The sequence below is a fragment of the Apodemus sylvaticus genome, chromosome 20 (assembly GCF_947179515.1).
Source record: "Apodemus sylvaticus chromosome 20, mApoSyl1.1, whole genome shotgun sequence".
NCBI lineage: Eukaryota > Metazoa > Chordata > Mammalia > Rodentia > Muridae > Apodemus > Apodemus sylvaticus.
In genome coordinates, this window is record NC_067491.1 from 2,310,371 (window position 1) to 2,322,743 (window position 12,373).

The window sequence follows — 12,373 nt, forward strand, 5'->3', positions numbered from 1 at the left end:
TCTGAGACAGGGTTTCTCTGTGTAGCCCTGGCTGTCCTGGAACTCACTCTGTAGACCAGGCTGGCCTCGAACTCAGAAATCCGCCTGTCTCTGCCTCCCAGAGTGCTGGGATTACAGGCGTGCGCCACCACCGTCCAGCTAAGCAGCAGCACACTCTTAACTGCTGAGTCACGTCCCCGTCATTCAGCAAGACTATTTTCTATATCTATGTTGTTTCCTGCCTGGAAAATCCAAGCTGGAGAATGTACCTCCATTCACCACCATAGTTCCTGGGGCCTGCGATGGCTCTAGTTCCACAACCTTTTATGTGTTAGCCAGGCCTCTCCAGGGTATCGGAAGGGAAGGCATTTACTAGACTGGCTTACAGGAGGATATAGGTTGGGTAGTCCAGCAATGACTACCTATCTATACTGTGCAGCAGCTGAGTATCTGGCAGCTGTCTAGTCCATAAGGCTGGACACCTTAGCAGTCCCAATCTGCCACGGAAGGCCTGCGGGTTCCTAGAGAACCACTGGTCTTCAGTTCACCCTGGAAAGCTGCAAAACACTGGGTTCTGATATCAGTGAGGGAAGGTGGCAGCAGTGGTGGCAACAACAGAGCAGACTCACTCACCAGCAAGACGCAAAGGCCAGGAGGCAACACGTCCCCTGATTTTACTATAGTGCGCAGACATTGGAGAGTACTGTCCACTCTGGGGGAAGGTCTTCCTTTAGTCCCTCCTGGAGATGCCCTCAGAGGTCAGCCAGGCTGGTCTTGGATTACCCAAGATCCAAATAAGACTGAAAGTCAAGGTTAGCCAGCCTATCGTCAGAGGCTGGGGTGTCGTCGGTCTGGCCCTGGCTGTGAGTTTTGGACAGGTGTTGCCTCCTCGTCTCCCTGGTCTCTGGGACTCTGCCCCTCCCACGTGCCTCCATGACCTCACGTCCATCCTACCCTTTTAAAAGCAGTGAAGTGGACATGAAGTCTCTCCAGTCACGGTATGGGGGCCACTGTCCTCTGTCATCAGTTCCCCATGTGCCCAGGCTGGAAATGGGGCTGTGTTGGCAGTGCCCTCTGTCACAGCCATAATCTCACTGTGAGATCCAAGAAGGTACTTATAACTCAGCCTGCGTGTGTCATAGGACCCTGAGCTGTGAGGACCCGAGAGTCAGCCATCGGAGGGGGAGGAGGGGAGCAGGAGCCATCTATGAGGGCGCTGTGTGTGGAAGCTCACCTGACATCAGATTAACAGGCCCTGTGCTTACAGAATGGCTGCTTGAGCAACAGACATTAAAGATACGCCCGATCATAACCAGGAAGCAGAGATGTGGTTTCTTTCTTGTGGATCCTTGAAGGGGGAAAAATTCACACCCGGAGATCCCCGTGGATTCCGTAAACCCACCCGCTGGAGGGGCACAGCCTTCTGAGAGATCTGAATCCAGGCTCAACTCTGCAGTCCAGCACAGATGGGCAGTATCTCTCAGCCCTCAGGAGGCTGAGGCAGGGGGAAGTCAGGCTTGAGGCCAGCCTTGGCTACATAGTGAGACCCTGTCACCACCTTTTGTCCTCCGCTCCAAAAGAAAGACATGAAGGGGGAGGCCCTGAGCTGTGCAGAGACCAACACTGGGATGGAATGGGGCCCTCAGAATCCGTGGGTGGGCATTCTCTTGTTGCTGTGGCAACCACAGGTCCATTTGGGTGCCGAGGGAGTGAGGTTAAAGGGTTAGGAGGCCGCACACATGGGGGAACTTGGTGAACACCGGGCCAGTTTACTTAGTAACTCGATCCCAGAGGCCAAGACTCTGGGCGGGTCAGAGCAGGGACAGAACAATGACGATTTGGACCTTCAGAGTGCGCCTTTTGAGGGCCACTGGTTGCAGGGCTCCAAGGCCACCACAGGGAGGACCACAGAAGACCCAGAGGAGGAGATTCCCCCAGAGGAGATGGCTGGGGAAGAGCAGCTCCCGGAGGCCTCCAATCTGGACGATTCTCTCCGACGAGACCTGGAGGTGGAAGTGGTTGAAATGAGGTGAGTGGTGGGAAACCTAGTGGGCAGGAAGGTGCCAAGGAGGCAGATGCTAACCCCCCAGACCACCCTGGCCACCACCACTGTCCTTCCCCTTGGAGACCCCCAGCTTCCCAGAGGCAGGGGATGCTGCCTCCTCTGGGTCCTGGTACTCGGTAAACACCAAGGAGAGAAGTGAGTGTCCTGTTCCCAGAAGCCCCTGGGGGGGAGGGGCGGGGTGGGAGCTGACTTCTTCTCTTTCTGTGGGCTCAGGGCTCAGTTTCTGGACAGTGTGGAGCCTGGGCGACAACGGCAAACTCATTCACAGAGAGTGCCGAGGCTCCAGGGGCCCAGAGCTGATGGGCAAGCAAGACTGCTCTGTAGGCTTCAAGACACGTCAAGGTAGACCAGTAGGCCCTGATGCCAGACTCTTTTTTGCAGCCACCTGTCCATCACTGAGAGGACTCCCAGTGTCTCCACAGCCAAGGGCAGAAAAAAGAGGAGCCGGAGACTGCTGGAGCTGGCGAAGCCCAAGACCAACTGGCAATGTCTGAGAGACAGGTGAGGGCGGGGCCCATGTGGTGGTGAGGCAGTAGGCGCCCCAGGGCCTGCTGTGCTCTTCTGGCACCGGACACCAACCCATCACTCCTGTGGTACCTTGGGCAGGACACCTAGAGAATAAATGGGCTGTTGGGAGGCATCAGGCAAGGCACCAGAGGCGGGACCCTTGGGTGGTACCCAGAGGACAGAGAGGACTCTGGGAGCCAGTGGGAACCCAGAGGCAAAGGCAGGGCCTGGGACCCTGTCTCATCGCAGGCCGGGCTGCTGTTGTAAGGGCTATGCCTGGATTGCCCCACGCAAGACCAACTTGCAGTTCTGCCTGTACTGGTGAGTTGGGGTGTCCCCTCCCTCTGTCACCTGCCCATGTCAGGGACATGCCAGGCTCCAAGGATACACCTGAGCTGCCTTCTCTCCAGGGACCAAGTTCTAGGGGTGGAGGGCTGTAGAGCTAGGGCTGTCCTGTCTCTGTCTTCCTGCTGTGCACTAGGCCTGCAGGCTGTCTGTCTACCTGAAGGGACCGGCTCTCCAGGCCGCACTTGGCTTTTTCACGTGTCCCATCTTGGAACCTGGGCCTCACCAGGATAATCTGTGTTTCCCCTGGTGCTTGCTGTCCTAATCCAGCCTGACCTTCTGTTCCCCCAAGTCCTCTGTTTTCTCAGGCCGCCCTTCCTGGTTCCCCAGCCTCCTGTTCATTGTTCCAGGGCCTTCCCTTCCCTAGCAGAGCACAGGGCAGAGGGCACAGGGCAAAGGGCAGAGGGCACAGGGCAAAGGGCAGAGGGCACAGGGCACAGGGCACAGGACACAGGGCACAGGGCACAAGGCACAGGGCACCGGGCAGAGGGCACAGGGCAGAGGACACAGGGCACAGGGCACAGGGCAGAGGGCACAGGGCACAGGGCACAGGGCACAGGGCACAGGGCAGAGGACACAGGGCACAGGGCACAGGGCACAAGACACAGGGCACAGGGCACAGGGCACCGGGCAGAGGGCACAGGGCACAGGGCACTGGGCAGAGGGCACAGGACACAGGGCACAGGGCACAGGGCACCGGGCAGAGGGCACAGGACACAGGGCACAGGGCACAGGGCACCGGGCACAGGGCAGAGGACACAGGGCACAGGGCACAGGGCACCCTGCCCTGAGTTGCTTGGCTGTATTCCAGGCCTTCTGTATACTGGACCGAGCGGTTTATTGAGGACACCACGTTGACCATCACGGTCCCTGGTAGGTTCTGTCTCTCCGGGGCAGCCTGGGCGTCCGCTGCCTGGTGCAGGGCCTGCTGGCTCCACTCAGTGTGGCCGCCAGTCACCTTCCTAGGCCACTCTCAAGACTCCTGTCCTTTCCCACCTCTCTGAGTGGCTGGAATCCTGTGGGATTGCAGGGGGGAGGGGTTCAGGGCAGTCCCCAAGGCGAATCTGGTCAGGGATAGTGTTTATATTAATTACAGAGATCCCACCTTCCTTCCCAAATGGGGTCCATCTTCTTTGAGCACATAGACTCCTTCAAATAAAGCTCTCAACAGGAGCTCCTCTGTGGATGAGTGTAGCCAAGGGTGGCCTCTCTTGGGGCTCCAGACTCACCCATGGCCCCCACTTCAACCCTAGAAATCCTAGGCCAGCACTAACTTCAGACGAAAACCTAATTTAAGAGCCCCCTGTGTTCATCCCCGGGAAAGAGGGAGCCTGTGTTATATTATGTCTGTTGTATTATGCCCGTGGCTGAGGACACTTTTGGCCAAGTGTCTGCCCATGTCTCTAGCCTGTGCCCCATGCCTAGACTTGTGGAGAACTGAGTAGAGCCCTGGGGTGGAGGGTGGCACCTGCTGGGGCCCCCAGGTAGCTGTGGTGACCGGGGCCATTTCTGTCCAGCGGTGTCCCAGCGAGTGGAGGAGCTCTCGAGGCCCAAGCGGTTCTACCAGGAGTATTACAACAATAACAGGTGAGGGAGGGCGGGCAGGCGCAGGGGGCCGCGCCTGTTCCTGCTTCACCCTGAGAGGGCCTTAGCGTGCCCTGCTTCCGGGTGTTGAGTCTCCAGAGCTCTAGCCATTGTCCCTTAGCTGTCTGATCTTGGGGATCAAAGGGACTGCAGCCCCCTCCCCCCACCCCCGGGATCCACCAGCCTGGCTTTGAGTGACACTGACACTCAGGACTGTGGGAATGTGTGGAGGACATTCGTGCTTCCTGAAGCCAGTCCTCCGAGCCCCTTGGGCAAGCCTCTGCTGTCTCTCTGCTCTGAGGACTGAAGCGGGACCGGTGTCACCTCTGTCTACGAGCAGCCCTGTTGTGTGTTAGTGCCGTACTGTCATCTGAGTAGGAGGGAGTCATGCTCACATGTGGCTGTGATGTCCCTTGTGCTGGGGTGGATTTCGGGATGAGCTGCTGCATCCCCCCTTCTGGGGACGGGAGGGGCAGCATTTGTTCTGGGAGAGGGCGGGTGGAGATGACCCTGATTGCGTAGTCAGTTCCCGAGCCCTCCGTGGCTCCTGATGGGAGTGGATGCTGGCCCTTCGCCACAGGGAAAGGTTAAGAAAGAAAGTACAAGATGGTGGGTGCCTCAGGCTCTCGACTGGACACCTGGGAGAGGCCTCTCTTGGCCTTCGCGGGATCTCTCCTCTGGGAGGTATTCTGTACTCCAGTGTCTTTAGGCTCACTTATCCCAGGAGCATTCTGGGAAGGACCATGCACACACAGTTAGTCACCCACAGCTCTGCAGAGGAGTGGGGGTGATGGCTGAACCCCAAGTGCCTTTTAGGACCACGCCCATCTGGCCTATCCCTCGGTCCACCTTGGAGTACCAAGCAACTAACCGGCTGAAGCAACTGGCTACCCCGAAGGTTCGCAATAACATCTGGAGCATTAACATGTCTGAGGTAGGTGCCGCTGGCCGCACACTCTTAAGTGGTTGGGACAGTGGGGACAGCCGCCTTTGGATGCAGATGAAGGGATGGGGCACAGCCTCTATGGGGTGGGGGTGGGGGTCACTGGGTCATCTGAGAAACTCTGGCTCTTGAGCCTTGTCGCCCTCTCTTGCCACCGAAGCCACCTCCCAGTCCCCACAGCATCTGGTCTCTGTCTGGGGCTCCATGATGGAGTGACATCACCCAAGGGCTGGGACCAGTTCCTGTGTGGTTGCCTGGACCTGCCTTTAATAATGTTAAAGCCCATCTGGGCCCCCCCGGCTGTTGATCCAAATCTTAGCTGAGTGGACAAACTCCAGACTCAGTGAGAGACGCAGTCTCCAACAGCAAGGTGGAGAGCCAGGATGGTTCCGTACACCCTGAATCCCGGGCGAGAGGCAGACAGAGTTCTGTGATTCTGAGCCCTGTCTACGTAGCAAGTTCTAGGCTACGCAGGGCTCCACAGGGTGGCTTGAGTTAGTTCAACTTCTTCAACTCTCAGGGGGTCGCTGCACCTGCCCATGAGCTCTCTGGATCCTTGAATGGAAGACACACACTCACACACACACTCATACACACACACACTCACACACACACATACACTCACACACTCACACACACACTCATACACTCACACACTCATACACACACATACACACTCATATAGATACACTCACACATTCATACACACTCACACATACACTCATACACTCACACACACACTCATACACTCACACACTCATATACATACACTCACACTCATACATACTCACACACACACTCATACACACATACATATACTCACACACAACTCACATGCACTCATACACACATACACACACATACACTCACACATACTCATACACACACTCATATACTCACACACTCATACACACTCACACACACTCATACACACATATACACACTCACATACACTCACACATACTCACACACACACACATACTCACTCACACAGTCACACACACACTCAACACACTCTCACACACTCACACACACACACTCACACATACTCTCACACACTCACACACACTCACACACATACACACACACACACACACACACACACACACACACACACACTACCTAATTTTGATATGCCTTGACTAGCTCCAAGGCACTCCCCGCAGCTAGCACACACTTCCCTCTAGAATTCCTGGCTCAACACCTTGTAAATCTATGTTTTATCTTTGCTGCCCTGTTACCTTCTGGCTGGCCCCGTCATAGGACCGTATGCCCTTTCCACCTACATCGTGGATGGTTTCTCTCCTGCAGCTCTTAAATCTAATGCCTCTGCCTCAGAGTCATGGTGTTTCTCTGTCTCTGTCTCTGTCTCTGTCTCTATCTCTCTCTCTCTGCTCCTTGCCTGAACAATCTAGAAGTCCTGCCCCATCTTCCTGCTCAGCCAATGGCTGTATGACAATGACAATTCTTTATTATCAGTCGAAGGCAGCCGGGGCAGGGACCCTCAGGTCTGGGAGCTGCGGCTTTGGGAGCCCAAATAAGACAAATTATTAGAACCCAACACACAGGGAGACTCCACCTCCCAAACCAGAAACCTGCCGAGGGTGGCGGTGCCCGCTCGCCCGCCCGCCTTTAATCCCAGCACGGCAGAGGCAGGAGGGAGAACCTCTGTGAGTTTGAATCCAGATTGGTTTACACAATGGGTTCCAGGACAGTCAGGGCTATGTAGAGAGATCCTGTTAAAAAGAAGAAAGAAAGAAAGAAAGAAAAGAAGCAAAACCACCACCACCACCACTGAACAAAACCAACCCCAGCCCCAGATCCAGCCAGGTGTGGCGGCACACGGGTGTCGTCCATGGCACTCAGGGGGCCGACGTAGGAACATTGAACGTTCGGGGCCACCTTTGGCTACTCAGTGAGTTCAAGGCTAGCCTGGGCTACATGAGACCCTGTTTCACAGTGCCAGAAGTGTGCCACCTCCATCAAACGCTCCCATACATGTTTATGTGTCTATGTGTCACATAAGAACACACAAAAGCAGATAAAAGCCCATTAAAGTGTGGCCTGTGTGGAATTCCCTGCCCGTCTCAGTCCTGACTTTTGAGTTTGCTTCTCGTTTGGATCCACATGACCTATGGCCGCCATGGTCACTGGGATCCTCTGGAGACTTCAGGTTCCTGGGCCTGGGGTTGAGGCCCCACCGGGAACTTTCTATCCTCCTGTAAACTGCTCCCCTGTAACAGATGAAGGTCTAGCCTCAGCCAGGCCCAGGCTTTGCCGGGAAACCTTCCCATCCCTGCTAGTCCTAACACTGCGTGTTCATCTGTCTCCTCACTGCACTGGAGCAGTCTCTCTGCTGCGCCTGTCTCTCTGTTACTCAGGCAGTCTCAAAACCAAGCCGCCGGGGCTGGGTGTGTGTCTTCCTGCGTGCACTGTGCCGTAGAACTCAAGAAGTCCCGTTAGGCTGCCGGTCTGTGTAGACTCCTCTCTGGGTCTGCTAGAAAGGGGGACCCGCTAGAGGTCAGCGGGGAAGACTCAGGCTGGAAAATGCAGAGGCTTTGCAAAGGTGGGGCATGAGCGGCAGCCGCAGATCTAATTCCGAGGTTTTGGACAACGGAGCTGGTGAGGTGGCTGTTAGGAGCACTGGCGGCTCCTCTGGAGGAGCTGGGCTCCACCGCACCCACAGCGCGCCCCTGGTGGCGCACAACCGGCTGCGGCTTCAGTTGCAGAGGGATCTGGCACCCTCTTCTGGCTACTGACAGTACTGCACACATGTAATGCACCGTCCCACATAGACATAGAACGTATTAAAGTGTAGTTTTTAAAACAGAACACACCTTAGGGAAGTACCTACCTTGGCCCGCCCCTTTCCGTGTCAGCAGCCCCTCATGGTGTTGCCAGACTCTGACCGCAGCAGCCTCTGTTGCCCTGCCTCTCACACCTCAGAAGCTCATTTTGTGCTGACCTTCCTCCGTGTGTTAGGCATTCACAGTGCAGTCATTGGCTTATGTGGCAGCCTTTGAACCCGTGCCCCACATCGATCAGGCGGATTCAGCTTTGCACGCACGCTGTGCACTGGCAGACAGAACGTCGAGGTCACAGGAACCCCTCAAAGCTGCGTCCTGAGCTGCTCTCCTGTGGTTGTGCGTGGCGTCTCTGCCGCCACATTTGCACCAGGGTCTTTTCAAGTCTGTGATTGTCCACACACAGCTTGTTTTTTCCTCTATTTTATTCATTCTGAGACAGGGTTTCACTCTGTAGACAGGCTGGCCCCAGACTGAGAGATCTATCTGCCTCTGCTTCCCAAGTGCCAGATTAGAGGCGTGCACCGCCATGGGGCTATTATTATTAGTTCTGGTATTGGCTGGGCGGTGGTGGTGCACACCTTTAATCCCAGCACTTGGGAGGCAGAGGCAAGTGAATCTCTGAGTTTGAGGCCAGCCTGGTCTACAGAGTGAGTTCCAGGACAGCCAGGGCTACACAGAGAAACCCTGTCTCGAAAAAACCAAATCCAAAAAAAAAAAAAAAAAAAAAAAAGTCTGGTATTTGCTTTATGGAGTGAGTGCCCTTCCCAGAGCAGGGAAAGCGTCACCCTCTGTGGTGTCCCTGGAGGAGCCCGTGATGCACTCTGGCTACTAAGCCCGTTGAACACATCGCAGAGCTGATTTCTCCATGGGAGTCAGGGCGAGCCTGCTCTGCGCACTGCTCCGAGTCCTCACCTATTCAGTCTCCCTCTGTTCCTGTTTCCAGGTTTCCCAGGTGTCCAGAGCAGCCCAGATGGCCATCCCCACCCCTCGGACCCTTCGGCTGGCAAAGCCCAGGCCCCCGGCCACCCTGTTGGAAGAGTGGGACCCTATGCCCAAGCCTAAGCCTTACGTGTCGGACTACAACCGCCTTCTTCAGCTGGCAAGTGAGTGGACGCCCTCGCGGACGCGGGGTGGGTGGGTGGGTGGGGGACAGGTCTGCAGCCCGCACTTGCCAGTTGTGTGTCTTCCTTGCGTGTTGCTGTCTGAATCCTGGAGCCAGGCTGAGCTGCGTGAGGGCTGCTTTGGAGGGATTGCTTGTTTGATTCCCTTTAGTGTGAAAGTTGGATAGTCCTTTGCCAGCAGCAACAGCCTCAAGGAAGTAAACGTAGCATCTAACGTCACAACCTAGAGTCCACACGCTTCATACACACGGTGCACAAGTCCACGTGCATCTTCCCTGCTCGGCCCCCGCCCTCACTGCACCTGACCAGGCCAGAATCCGGTGGGCCGTGCCTGGAGCGCACCACTCCCCACCCCGTGACTCCCGCCTCCAGTATGCAGTGGCCAGCGGGGTTTGGTAACCTTTGCGTGTTGGTGGCCTCAGGACTCCCCGTTCTGTGTCACCTCAGGCCCTGGATCCCTGGCGTGGTCTACGTGCTTTTTGCACACGAATCGCTGCCTATGCGTGATGCTCGCCTGGGTGTGTCTTGGTTGCGTAATGTCCACTGTGTGCTGGCCCCGAGAGGCCAGCAGCTCGCAGAGTCACTGAGTCTGGGCTGCTCTTGCCTGATGTCCGTGGAGCAGATGGCTGGCCTTTAGGGTTTCCCAGCTGTCTCCGTCCCAGGTTTTGCTTTACAGTTTGCAGGTGCTCTGTATAGGAGGTGGTCAGACTCCCTGGGTGACAGGGTACAGTTGCAGGCCTGCACTTACTTGCCAAGTGTTTGCCCGGCCACGGGCAAATGGGGCCTGTGTGGTCGTAGGTGGGATCTGAGCTCTGCTTCTCCCAGTCCTGTGGGGCAGGAGGGGGGTCTCTCCCCTGTCACACTGTGCTTCGCAGGGTTTAAACACCTAGATGTTGGGACTAGACAGACGGCTCAGCAGTTAAGAGCACTGGTTGCTTTTCCAGAGGACCGGGGTTCGATTCCTCCCAGCACCCACATGGTGAATCACAACCGTCAGTAACTCCAGCTCCCGGAGCAGATGCGTTCTTCTGGCCTCTGGCCGCACCGTGCACACATGCGGTGCGCAGAATTGCGTACTGGCAATACTGCGCATGCGTATTAAATAATAAAATCGTTTTTAAAAAGAGACGAAAGCTTCAGTGGCCTGAGTCCAGGGAGGGTTGACGCCCCCTGCCCTGGGACCACCGAGTCCCAGACGCTAGATCATCGCACCTTTGCTATTAGAGCTTTGATCTAGCCTGGGGCACTTGGGTTCTGAGGGGTATTAGCTATTAGCTAATTTTTACTAGCTGCTTTTTTCCTCTCGCTGTGACAAAGTATCCAAAGAAAGCACCCGAGGAAGGGTTGACCATCCTGAGGGGACAGCCCACCCTGGTGGGACTGCCGTGGGGCAGCAGCGAGAGGCAGCTGTCACTCTGTGTCGGCAGTCAGGAAACAGATATGGATGCTGGTGTATCGTATCGGTCTGCGCTACTGTGTGCGTTCTTTCTCCCGTCCTTCCCTACCTGCTTTCTTCCAACCTTTTAACAGTCAGCCGCCGCCGACTGTCCAAAGCAGCCCCACACGCCACACCTAGGGTTAAAGCAGAAACATATTCAACATGCAGTATTCTCACTACTTGCTGGTGGTCACCTTGCTTTTTCAAGTCTCAGCCCGGGACGCCAGGCCCTGGGCAGGATGGCGCTGCCACATCCACGGTGCACTTTCCTTGCATTGTGGACCTTTTCGGGAGAGAACTCGTGGGCATACCCACAGCCTTGTTTCCACGTGGTTCTCTAACACAGGGTTCTGCTTTCTCTCCCAGGGCCTCTGTGCAGTCTCTCCTATACCCTGCCCCTATAGCACCCCCGGAGGTATAGTGGACCAGGCCCCACCCCTTCCCCAGGTGGAGAGAGACCCTGTTCTCCCTGGTACTTGTGACCTTCTTTCGAGTGCCGTGACCAAATGAGATGTTTTCTCCACAGTTCACCCTCTTAAAAGGTGGTTTTCAATATCTTCACAAAGTTATCCAAAGCTATCACCTACACAGTTCCAGAACATTTTCTTGCCACAAAAGAAAGCCTTGCCCTCATGAGCAGTGACTCGGTCCTCTCCCCAGTCCTCGGCGCCTCTAAGTTCACCTCCTTCTCTGCATTCACCTGCCCTGTACATTTCCTGTCATGGAATCCCATGCTGTTTGTCCTCTGGTGTCTGGTTCTCTAACTGTCCTTGAGCTCCTCATCAACCACGCTGTGTTGTTTCAGAGCCTTAGTCCTGTTCATGGCTGTGTAATACTCCAGCATGTGGATGCTGCATGCTCTGAATTCGACACTGTGGGTGTGGCCCACACAGATCTGTCACTCATTTGCTGATGGACAGACCCAGCTTGGCGCTTGGCTTGAGAAGTCTGAGCCTGGTGCTGTTCCTCTCTTTTGCCCTTTAGCGCCCAAGGCCCTGTCAGAAAAGTGCGTTCCTGACCGCAGTCCTCAGTGGGAGGTCCTGGATGTCACCAAGCACGCGGTGGCCAGTTCACGGATCATCTCCCTGGCCCAGCCCAAAATTCGGAAGGACCTCAACGAGGGGTACAACCCCTACTACATCTCCCCAGCCTCTCTGGTGGCTCAGGCGTCTCCTCGCATTTTTGAGCTTGCCACCCCCAAACACATCACCAAGAAAGTGTGACAGCCAGGCCTCCTCTCTGCCCACCCCCCAGTAAACAGCAAGTGCATCCTCGCCCGTGTGCGTGATTCGCTGAGCTTTGTGGCTTGGGCAGGGGCGGGCGGGGCACCAGAGGGCAGGACAATAATAATGTTATTTTCGTATTCTACCTGCGACGTGCAGCCCTCTTATTTCCATCTCGAGAGACCGTGAGGCTGGGCCTCAGCCCCTCGCCTGTCTCCCCAGATGTTCCCACGTAGCTGCCTCTCCACACCATAAGGACTTCCATCAACCCATGGTCCTTGCAGTGACCCGGTGAGGAGCTGACCATCCTCGGAGGAGGCTCCTGCCAGGGTCCTCAGTTTCACGGTGGGAACTGTCACAG

At 56.0% G+C, this 12,373-nt stretch overlaps 1 protein-coding gene across 2 annotated transcripts; it reads left to right on the plus strand.

Moving 5' to 3' along the window:
- The first annotated feature begins 438 nt into the window (after positions 1 to 438).
- On the plus strand, positions 439 to 12,072 carry Theg (theg spermatid protein). 2 transcript variants are annotated; one of them, XM_052165262.1, is made up of 8 exons: positions 439 to 2,008; positions 2,426 to 2,545; positions 2,801 to 2,872; positions 3,708 to 3,769; positions 4,414 to 4,483; positions 5,297 to 5,414; positions 9,174 to 9,333; positions 11,774 to 12,072. In XM_052165262.1, the coding sequence occupies exons 1-8, from the start codon at positions 1,719 to 1,721 to the stop codon at positions 12,010 to 12,012; spliced, it is 1,131 nt and encodes a 376-aa protein (XP_052021222.1). In that variant the 5' UTR covers positions 439 to 1,718; the 3' UTR covers positions 12,013 to 12,072. The 2 variants fall into 2 exon arrangements, with proteins under 2 accessions (XP_052021222.1, XP_052021223.1); XM_052165263.1 differs by lacking the exon at positions 2,801 to 2,872.
- The last annotated feature ends 301 nt before the right edge of the window (positions 12,073 to 12,373 follow it).